The 21,901-nt window shown below is 39.9% G+C and overlaps 1 protein-coding gene across 2 annotated transcripts; it reads right to left on the bottom strand.

The window, feature by feature from the left end:
• Nucleotides 1–557: 557 nt before the first annotated feature.
• mutyh (mutY DNA glycosylase) lies at nucleotides 558–21,891 on the bottom strand. 2 transcript variants are annotated; one of them, XR_007248419.1, is made up of 17 exons: nucleotides 21,821–21,891; nucleotides 18,827–18,970; nucleotides 18,378–18,511; nucleotides 18,234–18,273; nucleotides 15,833–15,906; nucleotides 15,698–15,739; nucleotides 13,981–14,052; nucleotides 13,316–13,429; nucleotides 12,176–12,273; nucleotides 11,311–11,455; nucleotides 10,054–10,141; nucleotides 9,318–9,500; nucleotides 8,724–8,869; nucleotides 8,305–8,472; nucleotides 6,671–6,721; nucleotides 5,505–5,715; nucleotides 558–1,354 (listed from the first exon to the last, which is right to left on the bottom strand). XR_007248419.1 is itself a non-coding variant. In XM_048539101.2 (16 exons), the coding sequence occupies exons 2-16, from the start codon at nucleotides 18,936–18,938 to the stop codon at nucleotides 5,578–5,580; spliced, it is 1,605 nt and encodes a 534-aa protein (XP_048395058.1). In that variant the 5' UTR covers nucleotides 18,939–18,970; nucleotides 21,821–21,891; the 3' UTR covers nucleotides 2,297–5,577. The 2 variants fall into 2 exon arrangements, 1 of the variants encoding a protein (XP_048395058.1); XM_048539101.2 differs by lacking the exon at nucleotides 558–1,354 and having other exon boundaries at nucleotides 2,297–5,715.
• Between the last annotated feature and the right edge of the window lie 10 nt (nucleotides 21,892–21,901).

A 21,901-nucleotide genomic window follows, 5' to 3' on the forward strand; every position in this document is an offset into this window, starting at 1 on the left:
ACCAATCAGAAACCGTGCCCCCTTTTCCCCCTGTGGCATCAGCAGGATGTTTCCCCAGAATGGGTGGCTCCTCCCGAAAGGAAAGTCTCCAAACCAAAACTAGGCCCAAACACCCCATGCTCAATTTTCCCAGTACGGCCTCCTCCTGAAAGGAACAGGCCACAACTGAAACTCAAACTTTTGGTTGGTCCAGTTTGGTTTCTGGTCATTGGTAACTCCTAGAATGTTTATCGTGGGGGAATTCAATGATGGTAATAGCATTGATTGTCAAGTGGCAATTGTTAGATTTTCTTTTGTTAAAAATGATCATTGTCTAGCACTTCTGTAGTAGCATGAATGATATTCATTTCTTGTCAGCCCAAACCTGGATACTGTTCCTGTCTTTCTGCATTTGGACATGGACCGCTTCAGTAGCTGAGCAGCTGTGATTGTACAATGTTCGTCAGCAATCAGCAGCTACCATTCCCACTTCTGGAGTGAAGATCATTGATCAAGCAGCTGAAGACGGTTAGGCCTACGATGCTACCCTGAAGAAAGCCTGGAGTGAAGTCCTAAAACTGAGATGTCTGACCTTGAACAACCACAATTGCCTTCCTATGACTCCAACCATTGGAGGGCTTTCATTCCTATTGATTTGAACTTCTCTAGAGCAGCTTGATGCCACCCCTGTCCAATGCAACCATCATGCCAAGGGCAGTCATTCTCACCTTACCTCAGAAATTCAATTCTTTTGTCCATTTTTTAAACAAAGGCTATAATGAGTTCTGGAGCTCACTGGATGTGGCAGAACCCTAACTGAGCAGATTATTTCGAAGCAAATGCTGCTTGAAGGTTCTGCTGATAATCATCAGGATGTTATAGAAGAGATTGAGAGTAGACTGATGTGTAGTAATTGTCCAGGTTAGATATGTCCTGCTTTTTGAGTAGATGACATAGCTGAGCAAGTTTCCACATTGACAGGTTTTTGCATGTATTATAGTTGGGCTTGAACAGTTTGAAGCACAGTAAGTTCTGGAACACAAGTCTTAGTACGATTGCTGGAATATTATCAGGACTCATTGCCTTTGTAGCATCCAGGGTCTTCAGATATTTTTTGGTATCATCTTGAGTGAATCAAATTTCCTGGATACTGACTTCAGTGATGCAGGAGACTACAGGAGGATGCTGAGATAGATTATCCACTTGGCACTTCCGGCTGATCATTGCTTCAAATGCTTCAGACTTATTGTTTGCACTGATATACTGACCACCCCATCACTGTGGTTGGGGATATTTGTGAAACTTTCTCCTCCAGTGACTTGTTCAAATGTCCACCAAAATTCACAACTGGATGAGGCAGGGCTGGATCTGAGATCTGAAACAAAAACAGAAATTGCTGCAGAAATTCAGCAGGTTTGGCAGCATCTGTAGAGAGAACACAGAGTCAACTTTTCAGATTCAGTGCTGCTCTTCATCACAACTGATTTGCTTTATTGTGGAATCACTTAGCTCTGTCAATCGCAGAGTGCTGTGGAAGCTCAATCATCCAGCATGTTGAAGGCATAAAACTGAAATTTCTCGAGATTAGTCACATTAAAAAAGTGGAGATAGTACTGGAAAGTGGTTTTGAGGTAAATGATCTCCCATAATCTAATTGTACAGCACAGCAGCCTCAAAGATCTATTCTTGTTTCTATGATTCAGACTTGACTCCCAGTGCAAGGTTTGAACTTTACAACTGTGACAGTTTGGGATGAAGGGATTACTGCCAGTAAAAGCACAACCATAGCTCTAAGTGTTGGTCACCATTATCAAGAAATAAGACCACATGAACCTGAAGTAATACTCCTCTTCTGTGATTACATGCACTCTGAGTCCGTAATATTGACTCAGTGGTAGCTCTCTCAGCATTGAATTAAAAGATTATGAGTTTAAACTCTACTCCAGAAATTTTTATATATTAGTTAGACTGGTGTTCTAATGCAAACATTCCACATTTCAAATAAGATTCCAACTGCTCTCTCAGGTCAATGTAAATAATCCCATCACAACACTGTAAAAGTGTTAAGGATTTAGCTGGTATTCAGGTAAACATTTATCCTCATTCAATGTTACTAAAGTTTTCCTGATCATTTATCTTAATATTATCTTTGAGACACTGCTTCGCCTTTTTTATTTTCTACATTACAACACCTCAGTTCTTTAACAGCTTTGAAATAGTGAGGATGCAAGATAAATTCTTTCTTATCGTTTAATGTATCATATGTATGTGCCCCTTAATTGGTAGGTTTCAGATTGTGAATGAGAAGAACCAGACCTACTCCATAACTTTTATTTGGAAAAGATGCATCTTTAAAAATGTACAAAAACAGTCATCAGTAATACATGGTTAAAAAAAGTGATACAGTGAAGATGCTCCACAGACGCATGCAGTAGACCATAAAACCAGAAAATATGGGAACAGAGTTATGCCATTCAGTCCATGGAGCCTGCTCCATATGCGATTACAGCTAGTATGTTTCACAGCCCTATTCTCCTGCTTTCTCCCCATGACCACTGATCCAAATCAATCCTGATTACCAATCGAGAACCGATCTCTCTCTTCTGGGACAAATTCCTGCTGTGCTTCTCAAATTTCTAGATGCATTTTTTGTTTTGGAATCAACCATTTCTAGTACATAAGAACAAAGAGCACAAAGGCAACTGGCCCAAAATACTGCATAAAGTTTCCTGTACATGTCAGCAAGCCCCTCCAACCACTGAGATACTGGCAGTAACAGCCCCACAGCCATTTCCAGGAGTCCCATCACAAATATTTCACAATCAGTCTGCAAGCTGCCAATGGAATTCTTTGCTCATGTAAATTTCCTGTGGGATTCTTTGCCTGCAGGGCACAGGTCCCATCACCAAGAGATACCGGACTGGCCAATTAGACGTCAACAAGTCCTGGAAATGATTGGGGCAGGGAGACAAGCATGTCAAGGTCAGGGAGGTGCCAGTGGATGGATCTTTCCCTTCCTGCTGCAGCTTCCACTGTCGGGTGAAGCTGTCAGCCTGCAAACTGTGTCTATCAGTCTGTCCAAATGGCATCACTCATGTCCATTGCTGGTTCAATGCATATAATGATAGAACAAGACCCTTAAAAGCAGTCACCTACGGGCTCCAGTTGAACTCCAGGCTAGATGGCCCCTCTTGACTTTGAACCTCTGTACTAGTTTGCTCTGTATGAGCATCAACACAGAATTAAGATACTCAGTGGATAATTAAGAAGACAGCGGACAATTGTTCTAGATTTTACTGAAAGAGAGCCAACTGTTAATGGAGGTAAATTTTTTAAAATGCATTAAATTCCATGTAAAATCTCTATATGCTGCAAGTATATGTTACACATTACATCTGTTCTTTATACTTATTGAAAAATAAAAAACATACGAACTTAAATTATAAATGAAAATCCCATTAGTTAATAATTTCAGTTGCACGTTTTATAGAATTCATTTCAGTTTTTATCTGCACCATGTGGATTTTATCTCCTGATGACATAGTCTGAAGGAAGACTATAATATAACCAAATAATTCACTTGAAGAATTGGATACTTGGGAGTGATTAAAATGTAACGACGTAGCTAAGTGGGGGAAATAAAATAATAAAAACAAAGCCTGGTTTGAAACGTTAATCACCAGTCTCCTGACCTCCATGATTAAATATATTTGACACTTACTGCAAAACAATTTAAAAGAAGACAGATATCCTTAAATAAAACAACGAGCTGCGAATATTCAAGATCTTACAGAAACAAAAACAAGAATTGCTGGAGATATTCAGCAGGTCTGGCTGTATCTTTGAAGAGAGAACAGAAGGGTCTCAAGAAAGGTCACCAGGCTCAAAATGTTAGCTCTTTTCTCTCTTCACAACTGCTGCCAGATCTGCTGAGTTTCTCTAGCAATCATGTTTTTGTTCGCTTCAAAAAAACGTTCTTGATTGTTTTCTATAATAACAATGAATGACAGTGACACCCATTATAAGTAACTGTTTATGGTGTAGAGACAACATACAATACACAACTCTCTCATTATCACTCAGAGCTCACACTCAATGCAGCATTCTCTCTCCATCACTGAGGCCACTCAACGTAAAGCTCTTCTCATCACTGAGCCCACCATCACTTACAGTTGACACTCAATACAGCACTCACTTTCTGTCACTTAAATCCCACTCAATGCAGCACTCACTCTCCATCACTTAGAAGCCACACTCAAAGCACCATTCTCTCAATATCACTGAGCCCAGCCTCAACACAAAGCTCTGTCACTAAGATCACAATAACTGCAACTTCATCTATCACCAAGCCAACATTCAATGCAGAATTCTCTCGCCAACACTGAACTCACACAATGCAAAACTCTCAACATAGTCAAGAATTGTTCAGGATAACTTAAGATTAATAAGAGGAGGCATTAGATATTTTAGAGGATGTAAAGGTACATAAATTTCCAGGGCCTGATGGGATGTATCCCATACTGCTACAGGAGCCAAGGGAGGAGATTGCGAGAACACACCAGACTATGGACCAAGTCCACGTAAATGGGGTTAGTATAGTTTGGTGATTGTTGGTTAGACATGGCTGGCCAAAGGACCTGTTTCTATGCTGTAAATTCCACAGTCCTACGATCATGACTCTGTTACTGAACCCACATTCAAGGCAGCATTCTCTCTACAATATGGATGCCAGATTCAACAAGCTCTTTCTGTCACTATGCCACCATGCCACCATAAACACAGTTCTATCTCTGTCACTTAAGCCAATATTCAATGCAAAGCTCTCTTCTTCACTGATCCCAGACTCAATGCAGCACTGTCCCTCCATCACTCAGAGACTGGATTCAATTAAACCTCTCTCTCCACTGCTGAGTCTACATTCAGTACTGCACGCACTCCCCATCCCTCAGAGCCCACATTCAATGGAACACTCTTTCTCTACTATTGAGCTCACATTCAATGCAGTGATTTTTCAATCAAAGCTCATTTATAATGCAGTGTCCTATTATTTAGGGCTTTGAACCTGTTATTGACATTAAAATTTGGTGTGCATTTGCTTTCAAGTCATGGTTTGTCTTGGTAGTTATCTTCATTGAGTGTGAGGAGAGTGTGTGCATGCAGTAAGAGTTGCCCAAATGAAAAAACAATCTGGAATACAAACAATGCTCATTATCTGAAAACCATTATCTGGTTACTGCAAAATAACTGCCAGTGTACTTTACCTAAAAATGAAAGAAAAATTCACACTCACAATACTGAGTACAAGGCAGAACCAAGAATTTCTAGCCTCAAATTGACTTTTTTGAACTGCAACACAATCATAAACAGATGACACCTGGAGCAGGGTACAAAATACTATACTATTTGACTGCTGTTAGGGTTACTGCAGGGTACAAAATACAGTACTATTTGAGTGCTGTTAGTAGTTTTAGAGTACCATTAGCCTTACGTGAAGGGAATTTTTTGGGGCATTAACAGAGTCTTACTTCTCATCCACTGTTGAAAGAATAGCCTGGCCTGTGTCTGCTGAAGCACTATTCAACTGTTCACTTTGGATAACTATAGAGGCTCCTTCACTGTAGGTCTGAAAAAACTGTCCATGGAGAGCTGTCTCCCCCCATGCTCTGCTGGAGCTTTGTGTTTTCTTCCCTTCTGTTCTTTTCTATTTTTTTCAGAGCCACGGACTCGTTTGTCATCCTGCAAAGGGATCAAAATATTAATTGTTTTAAATTGGTTTTAACTAGAAATTTAAAATAAACTTTAATAGAAACAAAGTTATGAGCATTATTCATATATTGGTTCTATATCAAAAAGATATTTGATTACATTGGGAATTATAATCAAATTCAATTCTATCCTTACCCATCATTCATATGTGGACATTTACAGTAAGTATCAGGAGCTGCAGCCTTCACAGATTTTCCTTCATTTCAAAACCAAAATACTAAAGTGTACAGTAGCCTAACAAAGACCATCTATCTATCGCGGGCAGCTCAGTGGCTTACTGGTTATCACTGCTACCTCACTACCAGGGGCCCGGGTGCGGTTCCACCCTTCGGAGACTGTGTGTACAGAATGTGCACATTCTCCCACTGTCTGCATGGGTTTCCTCCAGATGCTCTGGTTTCCTCCCACAGATTAGATGGATTGGCCATGCTAACTTTCCCATAGTGTCCAGGGATGTGCAGGCTAGGTGGATTAACCATGGGAAACGCAGGGCTACAGAGACAGCGTAAGAGGGCCTGATTGAGATGCTCTGCAGAAGGTTGGTGTAGACTAGATGAATCAACTAACCTGCTACCACACTGTAGGATCTCAGCACAGTCCAAACAACAAATCCTAAACTTCCTGGGCTGCTTGGTTTAAATATTCACTTGACAAACACAGTTACAGAGTAAGGTCCAGCCTGTAACTTCTGACAGCATGAAGTGCTAGTGAATCTATTGTGCTTATATTTAATATCACACCAAATTGAAACAGGAGGGTATATAAAATCAGTGGGAAACAGAAATCAAAGATTGCAAAAATAAATTGCAGCATTAGGCTTTACCTGAATGCAGCCAACATCCAACTCTGTTTCACCTCCACCATCATATTGCATCTTATAATACCAATGTAAAGTTGTGTATGAATGCAAGATGTTTTATATTACCTTATCCAACAGCTTCTCAACCATACTTGAGTGGCTAGATAATCGTAATACCTGAAAGTACGAAGATCAGAGTCAAAACACTGAACAGTAAGATTTGACCCAAAAATATAAATCACCCATCCTTAGGAGTTAACTGTGTCAAGTCCAAACATGTTGCTTCATACAGTGGAAGAACATGGGTTGAAGCCTACAGCTCTTCAAACATCTCACTGCTATCTCAATCCTGCCATTATACAGGGTTTAGAGATAGTGGAACTGCGGATGCTGGAGAATCCAAAATAACAAAGTGTGGGGCTGGATGAACACAGCAGGCCAAGCAGCATTTTAGGAGGACAAAAGCTGACGCTTCGGCCCAGACTCTTGATCAGAAAAGGATTACACAGGGTTTATATTTGGGGATTCGGGGTACACTTACACTAGGTTCCAAGACCGGTTCTATTTATTCCCAATGGAGCACTGTGGCAAACTGACCTACAATTCTAAATGCTGAAGCCCTTTACCATCACAATCCTAGTAACAGACCTTAGATTATTAGTGAGTTTGAATGAAGAATGACCTCATTGCCCAGTCAGTTAACCTTATTCAGGCCCATGCACAGAAACTATAATGGTAATTTTAAAATGCTGTCCTTCCTTATTCCCAAACCTTAATTTCTCTAGTCACGGTTGCTTTGCTCCATAGATTAGTACAGTAATGCATCTGATCAGAGTTTATGCTGCTCGTTTTAAACAGCAATTCTGAAAGCCCTCTGTCCTTTCCTCAAATTTTGCAATATTTGCGCTGTTAAATAAATATCAACTCCCTTTTGAAGGCTATTTCTGAATCAATATTGTCTTAAAGTGGAGCGGCATGGTGGCTCAGTGGTTCGCACTGCTGCCTCACAGTGCCAGGGACACAGGTTCGAATCCTACCTCGGGCAATTATCTGTTTGGAGTTTGCACATTCTCCCCCGTGTCTGTGTGGGTTTCCGCTGGAGGCTCCGATTTCCTCCCACAGTCCAAGGATGTGCGGGTTAGGTGGACTGGCCATGTTAAATTGCTCACAGTGTCCAGGGGTGTGTAAATTATGTGGATTAGCCAGGGGAAATGCAAGGTTACAGGGAGAGTGTAGGAGGATGGGTCTGGGTGGGTGCTCTTAGGAGGGACAGTGTGGACTTGTTGGGCTGAATGGCCTGTTTCCAGACTGTAAGGATTCTTAAAAGCCCAAACAGGCAATATATTCCAAATCCCAAATAAAATCTAAAAGAACTGAGGATGCTCTAATCAGAAACCAAAATTGCTGGTAAAGCTCAGTAAGTCTGTCAGCATCTGTGAAGAGAAATCTGTTAACATTCCAGGTCCTGTGACCCTTCCTCAGAACTTTCCAAATCCCAAACATCTGTCGCACCAGAGCTCCTTTAATTTTAAATTGAAGAGTTCTGAGACCCCACATTTATGCACAATTTATTGCCTGTGGAAAGGAAGTGAAGTAGTGCTTTTAGTATGACAGAAGCTGCTCTGATGTAACAAACCATCAAATAGGAACCTTCAAGTTATAATCTAAAGCATTCTCAGCCACTGAACCCTGTCCTTTCTTTTGTCACTTCACCCATGCCACGCATCAAATCCCAGAGCTAAGCATGTCTAGAGTCTTACCTTCTTCATGGCTGTAGACACAGCTGATTGTTGAAATTCAGACTTGGTTACCCAGCGGAAGGGAGGACATTTTGTCTCCCCCAGCTTTACAGTATCAATCGGTGCACTACCAAGTGAATTACTGTACACAAGGTAGGTCTGGTGAATGTGAGAAAAGATATGTACCACCTAAGAAAAAATAGAAAAAAATAAACTGACTAATCCATCTCGATCTTACACAGTTCACGCCTTAGTTGGCTAATGTCAATAAAACCTGCAAAATTTTAAATGCATAATTATACCAGTTACATTCAGATACATAGGTGCTGAACAACATTGCTGCAAAAACATTTTCTTTATCTTGACTCATTTAATCCAATTCTGTTTTCCAAAAATTGATTACGACCTCTATTTTTAGTTAACAACACTTGCAAACTCACCTCCCCCAAGTACTGTAAATTTTTCTCTGCAACTGAACTCCCCAATAATTCTGTAAGTCGATCTAAAACAGCACATTTCTGTTCCTTTTCCGTCATCTCAACTTCCAACAGAATGCTAGGGAACTCCCACATTCCAGCTAACAGTCCTGGTAATCAGAAAGACACAGCAAAAGGTTTCAAAGAAAAGGAAATCAAAGATCAATTACCAATTACATTTTCATTGATAATGCATCTACTATTCACACATGACATTCTAGTTCCTCTGATGGAAACTACGAATAATTGCCTTGTTTCTGTAATCCTTAACCTTCAAATCTGTGCCCCCTTTGGCATGTACATCAATGCTGCAATTAGCTTAGCACATGGTGAAACCTGTTCCTTTACTATTGGAGTTCTCATTAATTTAGTGCAACACGTTCTCAGATAACAAGTGTCCAGACATTGACTCCATTATTATGTACACTTGATGTCACCGTTTTCATATACTACTATTGCTTTAAATCTCAAAGGTGTGTAAAGCAAACATAACAGAATTACAATCTCTCTCTTCCCACACCACCTCCACTCAAAATGTTTTCAGTTGACAGTAGGTACCAACGTGAGGTCTCTGAACTAGGAAGTATTCTTCCGCATCACTGGCATTCCTCTTCCGTGTAACCACACAGATCAACGTTCGTTCTGTTCGTGGTGGTTTCTTTGCAGCTTTCCTTGGGAAGTTCATTACCCCAAGACTACTAATCCAGGATTCTTTGTCAGGCAAGCATAAGGAGCAATGTTCTGCAACATCAAATTGAAGTATTATTTTATTGGGTAATCACTGTTGGCTTATCATGAAATATGGTTAGAGATTGGTATGTCCTGCCTTTGGAAGTTATTGGACAGAGGACCACGGTAATCTATAATGTCACCATTTATATCAAACAATTCATATCACTTTTGGAGATTTGATCAGTTTGGACTGGATTCCTGAAATCCCTGCTCCCAAAAATCTGAAGTTTGCATAGAAATAGTACAGTTCCCAGACAATGACAATTTCAGGGGATCACTAGGAAGATTTACTTTCTGCAATTCTCCAAAACTGGAACTCCAGATCTAGGGTTCTAATAAATAAATTATGGAAAAACAAATTATCGTTTTATTTCTTCAGGACAGTACAAAAAAGATACAGAAATTAAAGGGCGAATTTTTATTATTTGTGTCATGAGAGAATTTAAAAAAGGAATTAGTTTTTTAAAAAAATCACAAAATCATAAATTGTTTATATGTTCCATGTGTCCCCAATTAATATTTCCTATAGGTAGGTTGTTTGGTAGTTATTGATAACTCTTACCACATTCTTCAATATCTGGGGTGGAGGAAATTTTTGACAAGGTATTGCTCAACAGCATTTTTGAGACTGATTCCTGTTCCTTTGTAACCTGAAATGAGCATTCACAGAAGAAAGGTTAGTATTTACGTAGTGTCTTTTGCAATGTCAGAACCTCTCAAAAGGGCTTTGCAGTCACTGTAGTATCGTCATTATTGTAAAGTGGGAAACGTAACTTATGCAGAGATTATGGCATTATGCATTAGCTATAATGTTTGCCATTTTCTTTCAACCCTTTCCATTGCACAGTTGTTTTTAAAAAAATTAGATTAACCTGTTGGGTTTTTAAGCAGCTTAAACTCTTCAGGCTTAATTTCCAAGTGGATAGTTAAATTGGGGAAACCCAAAAGGCTGAAGAATGTCAGTGTCTGAAAACAGAAGCTTCTTCTTCCTTTTACACAGTGGCACCTCCAAAAGAACCAAAATAATGTTTGCCTGGGGTAGGAGGCAGATTAAAGTCCCTTTGATTCCATTTCAATATTCCTTACCCTCACCATGAATAACTCACATCATACCACGCCCCAATGACTCTGAGATCTGAACAACTATTAGTAGCTAATTAACACATGGTTACGTATATGCCTTGCAAGTTTTAATGCCCAAGTTAAAAAGACTACAGCAGAAATATTTTCAGGTAAAAGGCGAGTTCTGATAATTAAAGTTGGAGAAAGCTGTGAGGCTTGATAGCTGTAGGATGGCATTCTTGTCATTTAAGAGGGGCTATCAAATCCAGGAAGGAATAGCAATGTCTGAAGGCAATTAACGAAGACAATTAAGGTATATTAGAAACTGCTGAGATAAATTACTACACAAATGGAATGCTAAGGTGAGTAGTAGTGAAAGCTTAGGGTACAGCAACACTGGAATGACCTCATGTGGAACACTATGGAGAGAGCTGCACTTGTGAAAATAGTGGGAAGATGTCACGAGTTGTCACTGATAAAATCATGGTGCTATGTTATTTCTTTTTGGGGCTGAGTCAGCTGAACCTAGTTCAGAGGTATGTTTGCTGGGATTGAAATCTGAACATGACCACACTTGTGAGAATTTGGATCACTCAGTCAAGAGCAGTTGTGCTCATCAATGGTAAAAGCAGCCAACTGATGAAATAATCCCAGGTTGCACAGGAATTTGTCTTGTTTATAGAAGTTGGCAGTTAGTGTACATTCTACTTTGTATAGTCAGTTCCATTATCTCTTTCAACGACAGTTCAAAACCAACCTGTTGGTAAGCTCTACAGTGGGCCTGAACAGGACATTCTGAACAAAGTGGAGCCTTGGGAGTACAGACAGTAGCACCCAACTCCATTATAGCTTGGTTAAAGTCCCCTGGTCTAAATGGCTCCACCAAGATATTTGCCAACATCCTGCAATGAAACGACACCATATTGCTAAGTTTGAAATATCAGTGTAAGACATTTGCATCAAAATTTAAGCATTTCTGTGTTTTCTTCAATGGAAAACTTCCGAATCAGCATTGCACATTTGTGGTTAAAATAATAACAGCAGCTCAGATCTCAATACCTAAGTTAATTTGAATGCCAGATCACAAAGTCCATCTCAATTATTTTTGTCGCTCTAGGCTTTAGGAGATAAGCCAAATTCACTTGCATAAAACAAGAACCGAAAGAACTGCAGATGCTGTAAATCAGAAACAAAAACAGAAGTTGATGGAAAAAGCTCAGCAGGTCTGGCAGCATCTGTGCAGAGAAATCAGAGTTTAATGTTACAGGTCAATTGACCCTTCCTCAGGTCCAAGTTCAGAGGAAGGGTCACTCGACCCGAAGCATTAAGTCTGATTTCTCCTCACAGATGCTGCCAGACCTACAGACCTGTTCCAGCAATTTCTGTTTCTGCTGCATAAATTAAGACTGCAAGATTTATTCGTTTAAATTCATTCAGTAAACAGTTTTGTCACAGATCTGTGATTGTAACATCCACCCACAAAGAGCAATGCTAGATAAATAGGGGAAATTGTCAAAATCATCAGGGAGATCAGAATTAAAGGGATAGTTGCTTTTTAAAAAATCTGAACATGCCGCTCGTCAGTATGCAGTGTACATCAGTAAGAGAAAAGCGAATCCTACCAAAGTGCTTCGAACACTGTTGGGCTGGTGCTGTCTGCTCCAATTGCTCTAACACGACACAGCACCCGTACAGCGTTCCCATCCACTATCCCAGTTACCTACAAGAAGTAAAGCTTCACATTCGAATCTCCACTGCTAGTTTTTCCAGCAGAAAGATGTGATTTTTAGATTTATTAGAAGAGAATAAATAATGCATAACAATTTAGAAGCACATCAATGAACTGTGTACTTTCCAAATGCAAATTCCACTGAATAAAACGGCAGTGTTCTCTTATTACATTGCCTATTCATACCTACCTTTGTGGTCTATTGCCCTCTCATTATTGTGAAATGCTCCATTGAAACTTTTGCTCCATGGAATAGGTGTTTAAAGATTCTAAATGCTCATAGTCAAACTATTTAACTTAGAAAAAAATGTTCCTCAGATAAGATATGCAAACCGATGCCCATCTCTCTCAGGCAGAGATGAAAGATCCCATGGCACTATTTCAAAGAAGAACACAAGGTAGTTTTCCCTACTGTCCTCGCCAATATTTATCCATCAGTTAAAATCACTGTCACTTTTCTGCTTTTGGGAACTTGCTGTATGAAAATTGGCCGCACTGCATCTTTACATTACAGCAACTGTAATTTAAAAGTATGTTATTGGTTATAAATCAACATCTGGATTACTCTGTCATCAAGAAATGCACTACTTAAATACCAGGTTTTCTTTCTTTCTCGAAGTATAAGAAAGCACGTATACAAACACCAACAACTGTTTTTCTTTGCCTAAACTGGTTGCCTTCTTGATTCTCTTTTCATTCCTCTTTTTCATTTCCCTCTTGACTCTTGCTTGAATATAGTTCATTTAGAGTTACTAAGATCGTCCAGACACTGAGAATCAATACAATCTTTCAGTGCAGTTATTATTTTAAAATTGAAAACATAACTAGATTTTTCCTATAATACTGGCAGTAAAGTATTTCCCATGCCAGAGCTCCCAATTATTTACCAACTGAGTACAGTTTATGCTACAAAGTCTAGTTCCCAATAAGAATGCTTCCTAACACATAAATGTTGAGTTTATGACATTTGACAGAAAATATAGCGATGTAACCATGCAGACAAAGAGAAAAGCCTGATAAGTTCTTTCCTCACCTGTCCAAATGCGATTGAGGCAATGGCAGAAGCTGTGTATCTTCCAACACCAGGCAACAGCTTCTGTAGCTCCTCTGCAGACTTTGGCATCTCACCTTTGAATTCTGCTATAACCTATGAGGAGGGAAATGCATTTAAAGATCACAGAATTTTGCATTGTCTAAATCAAATCTTTACCTCTTTCTAATATGATTTTGATAGTATGGGCCTTCCCTGGTTTAAAGGGTGGCACAGGTGTCATTCAGACGTCTCCTCCAACTTGCTTTGAATCTGGTCATGCAGTAATAAAGAATGAGTTCGAACAGTTCTATGATTCTTTGTCATTTTCTTACAAAGACATATGTGGCCTTTGTACAGTTCTTCTCACAGCACCAGAACTGTTATTAGGAACTCATTACACAGACAACGGAGGTCATAATCTGGACTGCTAATATCCTGTGACAGAGCAACAGCCAAACCTCACTGTGCACTGCCTGGGTTTTGTTAATATTTTGTAGCGTATTTATATGTTCCTCTCTCATAAATTATGGGCATTTTTATAACACCATAAGACATAGGAGTGGAAGTAAGGCCATTTGGCCCATCGAGTCCACTCCGTCATTTAAATCATGGTCGATGGGCACTTCAATATCAGTTGTACAGGCATCTAAGAATGTCTCCAATACCTTTTGTGCTCCTTCATGCAATCTTCTTCCTCTGGAATAATATCCTAGGCCCGACCACATTTCATTCACTTGCTGCAAAACCAGCATTAAGGAGACAATTTATTACATTATGGCATAAAAAGAAGTAGGGTGAAGTAACAAAGAACCAATTTTAATTTTAGCGATTACACCTTTAGAGTCACACAGTTGAATTGACTCCAGATTTGTGTGTTTTCTTGCTAGAAATGAGAGAATGTTTCACAGTCATACTTCATAATTTCATAAGAGTTTGGGGTCAGTACTGGGTTGGTAATCTGTTGTGTGCACTTCCTGATATTCAGTTCCATTGCAAATCAATAGAATTAAATACTTTGGTAACGGACTGGCAATGCAGTTAAAGCAAACCATTGCAGATGCTAGAAATATGAAACAAACATGCAAAATGCTGAAAAAACTCAGCCAGATACTGTCTGTTTTACATCATTGCTAGTGATAAATTTCTAACCCAGTGTGTTTTATTTTCTTAAAAAAAAGTACTTTATGTTCTAATTGTGTTTCTTCATTCAAGCAAGGTATAGTTTTCTTTCAAACTAACTTCTAATAAGTCAGGCTATTTCCAGAGATTTATAGATGCAAGTATGTGACATTTTTGTCATACTAATTAATGTTTTGGGCGTAAGGAACATCTACAAAGAAAACAAATCAAAGCAATCAACTGGATAGATTAACTCTTTCATGAACTAATTTAAAGCCGTTCTGTTGTTTGTACTGACTTCAACAAATCACTTTTGCTGCTTGTTCAGTATATGGCAGGAAATGAGTAAACTCAGTTCACACTCAAATGTGTTACAAAAGAACATGATGTCATTGTCATTAGTTGCCTCTAAAGTGACATGGACACATTGGAGAAATCCTCTACTTAAATCCAGAAAATGAATGAATCTATCCTGGACAGACTATCACAAACACTTCCTATAATGTTAGATCTGATAAACATATGTCCGTAAACTGGTAATTCTGCTGGGAATGGGCAAACAGAAGTGGAGAAGGCTCACAATTCACCATGTGAGGCCTTTCAGAATGATGCAATAAAGCTCCATGGAACACTCAAACTTTTCTTTCCTTTGAAAACATGAATTCTTTCCTGCAATATAGTGCAAAATAAAACATAGAACATAGAACAATACAACGCAGAACAGGGCCTTCAGCCCTCGAAGGTGCCCTGGCCTGTGAACTAATCTAATCCCATCCCCTACACTATCCCATCATCATCCATATGCTTACCCTAGGACTGTTTAAATGCCCCTAATGTGGCTGAGTTAACTACATTGGCAGGCAGGGCGTTCCACACCCTTACTACTCTCAGAGTAAAGAACCTGCCTCTGACATCTGTCTTAAATCTATCACCCATCAATTTGCAGCTATGCCCCCTCGTACAAGCCGACATCATCATCCTAGGAACAAGTCTCTCACTGTCCACCCTATCTAATCCTCTGATCATCTTGTATGTCTCTATTAAATCCCCTCTTAGCCTTCTTCTTTCCAATGAGAACAGACCCAAGTCCCTCAGCCTTTCCTCATAAGACCTTTGCTCCAAACCAGGCAACATCCTGGTAAAGGAAGTGAGGAGAAGTAAAGCTGCCTTTGGAAACAGCAATTCACAGCATTTGTTCAGAAAAACGCTGCTATTTCGAATTGACTGAAATTATTATAAACAGGTGATGAAAGGACCCTTTACCTCAACAGTGGCTTTAGCAAGATCCTGCAAGGTTGGCCATCTCTGAAAGTGAAAGCAGTGACAGAATATGAAGACTTGTGCTGCCTGCACCAATCAAAATTATTGTTAAAATGACGCCATTGAGATTTTTTTTACCTGCATCCATTTGTTATAGTAGTTGATCACAGTAGCTACCTGTGTTTGCTGTAACATGATCTCAGACACCCAAACTGTGAAGGAAGATAAGGCTAAGGTTTTACAAATCAGAATATTTACATAAGTTTTTTTAAAAAGTCATGGGGATCTAGCAATTGTTAGGCATATTTTTAAAAAGTCAGTTCTTCAAGTTTGTCTTCGATTATCCCAGCAGCCGCATGGGATAACGTTTGTGGAGTTGTTGTTTAATCACAACAACAATTAGTTTATTAGCCAACAACAGATCCACAGAAGATGTGAGAAAAAAGTCCAGTGGTGCCAATGATCTCAATTCATTTCAGGAAACTTACTGAGAGTGAGATTAAGGAAGCCACGTATTTTGCCCTGAAAAGTTAGTAATACAGCTCTCTCACACACTCTCCAGCTGCCAGAATTGAATTGGCAGTGCCTCACAAGAGAAGCTGAGGAAAGGGACATGTAAAAGGAATAGCATGCAAACAAATTAATGACAAATCTTTCTAGTTATACAGTAAGGAGGATCACAGGGCCAATCTTAGTGGTCAAGAAATATTGTAACATCAAACTGAATTTTACCAAAAATGGCTATAAAGAGCACTCAGGAGTATACCACAAGACCCCTTCAGACCAATCCAAGCAACAGAATCTCATCTTCGAGCGATTTGTCATTTGTCCCATAATATCCCTTGTCAAAGAATAGGCTGCATTGCATCTACTTCAGCCTCAGTCAGAGATGTGCATAATAGCATCATCAGCTGCGATTGCAAAGGGTAGCCTTTGTCTCCCAGTAGCCATCCCTGTAAGGTCCTTGAATTGAAACAGGAACATGAGAGTTCTCAAGAAGAGAGACATTAAAGTAGATCCCAGGCTATCTGGCACAGACTTCTAAAGTGCGGTAGTGATGATCATAAATGACTTGTATGTTAATGGAGTCGAACTCTTTTCTATTGATGAATTTGGTAACATTATAATATTGTGCTCACAACATAACATGCATTCTGTATCACTGGGACAGCCAGCTATGTTGGCAAAGCCTACTGCCCATGCTGCAGCTTTGACCTCATTATGAAGAAGCGAGATGAATCAATGTAGTCTGTCATAAACTACATCAGTAACAGTTTAGATACTTTCTGGTTTGATAGTTGATAGAGCTCACACAGGTCTCCAGTAAATTCGTGGAAGTAGCTAGTTGCATGAAAATTTAATGCAGCTGTAACTTTGACAGTCACTGGGTAAGGACAGCCACCAATCCCTTCAGGTTGCAAGTCCCACTTCAGCAGATGATATAGTTCCATAACAGTTTCCAGGGGCATCCTCTGTCTGTGGTGGCAATCTGCCTCATCAAAGTGGAGAAAATAGTGTCAAGGACAATAGATTCTCGTCTCCTGTACCTCCTCCATGTCCTTGGGTGATCTTTGGCTGCTATCCAGCTGGCACTGGATGTTGTTACTAGTCCTGAGCTTGGTGACACATTTGATCTGCCTCAATTTCTCAACCCTTCTACTACACGGCCACAATGACAATTACCCCTGCTGTGACTAGATCCATTGGTCACAGTTCCTATGTGAGGAATATCAAACTCAGAGTAGGTCTTAGGAACATATGAACAAGGAAAAAGATTTGAACACTCAGCCCTTTACACCTGCTCTGCCATTCAATAGGATTGCAGCTGATCTGATTTTAACCTCAACTCCACATTCCTGCATATCCCTGATAATCTTTCATCCTTTTGGTAATCAAGAATATACCTACCTCTGCCCTAAAAATACTTAAAAGATTCTGCATTTACTGCCTTTTGAGGCAGGGAATTCCTAAGACTGACAACCCTCTGAATGACAAAAAGAAGTTTCCTCGCCTCTGTATTAAATGGATGACACCTTATTTTTAAGCTATGACCCCTCGTTCAATTCTGGTTCTCCCATTTTAGGAGGGATGCTGTTAAACTTAAAAGGGTTCAGAAAAATATTTACAAAGAGGTCTCAAGGGTTGGAGAGTTCAAAGTATAGGGAGAGGCTTAATAGGCTAGGGATACTTTCCCTAGAGTATCAGAGGCTAAAAGGGGCTTTATTGAAGTTTATAACATCGTGAGGGGCACAAATAGGGTGAATAGCCAAGATCTTTTCCACAGGATAGCAGACAAAACTAGAGGGCATAGGTTTAAGATGAGAGGGGTAACATTTAAAAGGGATCTAAGGGGCAACTTTTTCATGCAGACGATGGTGCGTTCATACACGTTCTTGACCATGTCAAACACTAATATAACCAGAAACCTTAAAACTGTTCAACCGCTTGCCTTTTTAGCTAGCTAGAGGAGACATGGGATTAAACAGCAGAAATAATGGGATGAGGTAGAAAGTAATAACCAAAATAGCGTTCACAATACCTGCATAAGCCCTTTTATTCAAATCAGATTCTGTCACAGCCTAGAAATGAAATGTTGCATTAATTAGACATTCTAAAATAATAAACATTAATGTGGGCAATTTAGGGTAGGCACATCAATGAAATTTGGACACTCAGATCATACCATGCTCCGCCAAGGTAATTCTCGTTTGCTTTTATCATACCAGGACAGAAGGTTCGCCCTAAAGGAATGGATTTCAGTCAAATCCTTAAAGGAATGGTAGGCAGCTTCCTTGCCAGTTAATATCCTTGGTAACTCTGTAAAGGTTAACAACAAATATCACAGCAATGGCAGCTTTTATTGATATACAGAAATTGCAGATCATTTACTTTATATATTAAAGGTAAACATATTTTCATGTCATTGACTGAAATACACGACCAAATATTGTGAGGCTGGTCCTAATTCGTTGAAAACGCATGGAGTGCCAGCTTTATTTTGACAAAGTGCATAATAGGACACAGTACATCAAACATTCAGAGAGCTACAAAAATCAATACAATGTAAATGAAGAAAATTGTAAAAAACGTTATCTGAAATTGTTAGTAACTATTTCAGACTTTACTACCCACCTTCTTTGATTTGTTCTTGACATAACTTCTTGCTCTGTGATGAACTATTCCCATTCTTATTTCTTTTTAATGATGCTTTTCTAAGTATCACTGTGGTTCTCATCTTGCTCATTATATTCACCAAAGATGGGTGTGTTCAAAATTCTATAAGATAATTCATTTATAAAGAAAACCTCATTTCATATGAATAAACACTGGCAAACTAACCATAGCGATTACTGCTAGGGTCTCAAGTCTCAGCTAACTAATTAACCTCTATCAAGAACTTGGATGAAGGGTCAGATTGCATGGTCCCAAAAATCTGGATATGCATAGGTTATACAGAAGACATGCAGAGTTTGCAAAGTGGTAGGTGAGTAGACACAGCTTTTGCATACTCGGTAATGTTATGGTCCAGATGAAATACCCTTAAAATATATTAAGAAGATAGCCTAGACCCCACCTTTTTCTTACTTTTAAAGACAAGTGCAAAGCAGTGTGTTCTGGATGCAATTTAATTAGTCAAAACACCAAGCTGGAAGCAAAATACACTTTATTCTTACACTATGGTCAAAATACAAACAAAACAAAGATGAATTGGAATAACTTAATCCTATTGGAAATCTTAACTGAATAGTAAATTACTTAACTACTAACCAGCAACTGTTTCAAGATGGTAACATCCCACTAACACATCCATCGCAAAGGCAAATCAGTAAAATAAACTGCCTCACATGCAATTTAATTAGTCAATTCCTAATAAAAAGAACTTCAAGCAGCTCCCAAGACCCAACAGCTAATGAAAGTTAAACTAAAATCTTGGTTCTGTGGGAGCTTGACCTGAACCCTTCGTGTTGACTTTATTGCTCCAACTTAAAAAAAAATCCCAAGGCCTGACAAGCTGTTTATTTTATTGGCTTGGAACAGATCTCTCATCACCTCTGTCCCAACCACTTTTCATAAAAAAGGACAAAATGCACCCCGTAAAGCCATAGTCTCATCACAAGTATAATGTGGATAAACATAAACTTGCCCAACATGGCAGAAGAACAGAAAAGCAGCATATTATGTAGAGGTGAGAGACACAGAGTTTTACAGGACAGAAACAGACCCTTCAGTTCAACTCAGCCATGTTGACCAGATATCAGAAATTAATCTAATCCCATTTGCTAGCATTTGGCCCATATTCCTCTAAACCCTTCCTATTTGGGGACCCATTTCAGATGCCTTTAAATGTTGTTATTGTACCAGCCTCCACACTTTGTGGTACAGAAGAATGCGTGTGTCCTCATACATGAAATCACAAAACATTGGCACACAGATACAGTAACTGATCAGGAAGGCAAATAAAATGTCAGCCTTTATTGTAAGAAGAATGCATTATACAGTAAGGAAGTCTGTTACAAGTGCACACCTTGGTGAGATCGCATTTGGATTACTGTTGTGGATTCCTTAGTGAAGATAGGTTATAATTTGTTGACAACAAAGTGTGGAGCTGGATGAACACAGGAGGCCATTTTGTGCTCCTAAGATGCTGCTTGGCCTGCTGTGTTCATCCAGCTTCACACTTTGTTATCTCAGATTCTCCAGCATCTGCAGTTCCCATTATCTTGATCATAATTTGTTAAGCCAATTGAGAGAAGGTTCATTCAACGGATTCCTAGAATGAAGGAGTTGTCTTATGAGAAAAGCTTGGACAGTTTGGGTCTGTATCCATTGGAGTTTAAAAGTATGAGAGCTGATGTTATCAGATCCAGAAGGGACTTGATGGGATGAGGGAATAAGAATATGCTCCCCCTAGTGGAATTAATTAGGAAACACTATTTAAAAATAAGGAGTCACTTAAGATTTTCAGCATGGTGGCTCAGTGGTTAGCACTGCTGCATCACAGTACCAGGGACCTGGGTTCAATTCCAGCCTCAGGCAACTGTCTATGTAGAGTTTGCACATTCTCTCTGTGTCTGCGTGGGTTTCCTCCAGGTGTTCCAGTTTCCTCCCACAGTCCAAAGATATGCAGGGTAGATGGACTGGCTATGCTATAGTGCCCAGGGATATTTAGGTTAGGTGGGTTAGAGATGGGGAAATTAGGAAAAATGGGTCTGGGTGGGATACCCTTCAGAGGAGTGGTTTGGACTTGTTGGGCCGAATGACCTGTTTCCACGCTGTAGGAATTCTGATTCTATAGATTTCTTCTCTTCATGGGACGAGGGAGTCTGTAAAATTCTGATCCCCAAAAAGCACTGGACTGGAATTTGTGCCACTGAATTTCTTTAGGGCAGCGTTCGATGCTTTGATGAACAAGGAGGCCCAGCATTTAGGGTGGAAATGCTGGCAGGACGGTAACGGCCAGGATCCGCCTCCCTCTCTCTCCCTGTTTATTTCAGAACCTTCTCCCCCATCCCCCTTTTCGGATGATGGGTCTAGGCCCGAAACGTCAGCTTTGTGCTCCTAAGATGCTTGGATTCTCCAGCATCTGCAGGTCCCATTATCTCTAGTACATCTCACGTAACTGGATTCAGAGCCAGATCCCAGAATGGTGCAGTGGCTGTTCCCCATCCACCACTTCCCAGGAATCTGCAGATATGTATTCTCTTTTAGAACAACAGAAAACGAATGTTGTGCAGCACGTCCCATCTACCACGCATGACCATTCGGCTCCTCGGACCTGCAACATCATCCAACACGTTTGTATCGGATCCGAGATAATAAAGTGTGAAGCTGGATGAACACAGCAGGCCAAGCAGCATCTCAGGAGCACAAAAGCCGATGAAGGATCTAGGCCCGAAACGTCAGCTTTTGTGCTCCTGAGATGCTGCTTGGCCTGATGTGTTCATCCAGCCTCACATTTTGTTATCTTACGTGAGATGTACTGTTTTTTTGGATCATTGGGCAGGTTACCTGAATAAAAATAGGCAATAATAAGATTCCCAGCGGAGAGTCAACTCCGTGTTAACGGATAAAGCGCAAGATCACCCGAAGATGTATACCAAGTGAAAACTCGCAGCTAAATATTACCCAAGTCTGCCTCCGACCTCCCGCCGGCAACACAGCACGATCCCACAGCGACAACAATAAGGAAGGACCCCTCCAAGACTG

This window comes from Stegostoma tigrinum, chromosome 8 (genome assembly GCF_030684315.1).
Source record: "Stegostoma tigrinum isolate sSteTig4 chromosome 8, sSteTig4.hap1, whole genome shotgun sequence".
Taxonomy (NCBI): domain Eukaryota; kingdom Metazoa; phylum Chordata; class Chondrichthyes; order Orectolobiformes; family Stegostomatidae; genus Stegostoma; species Stegostoma tigrinum.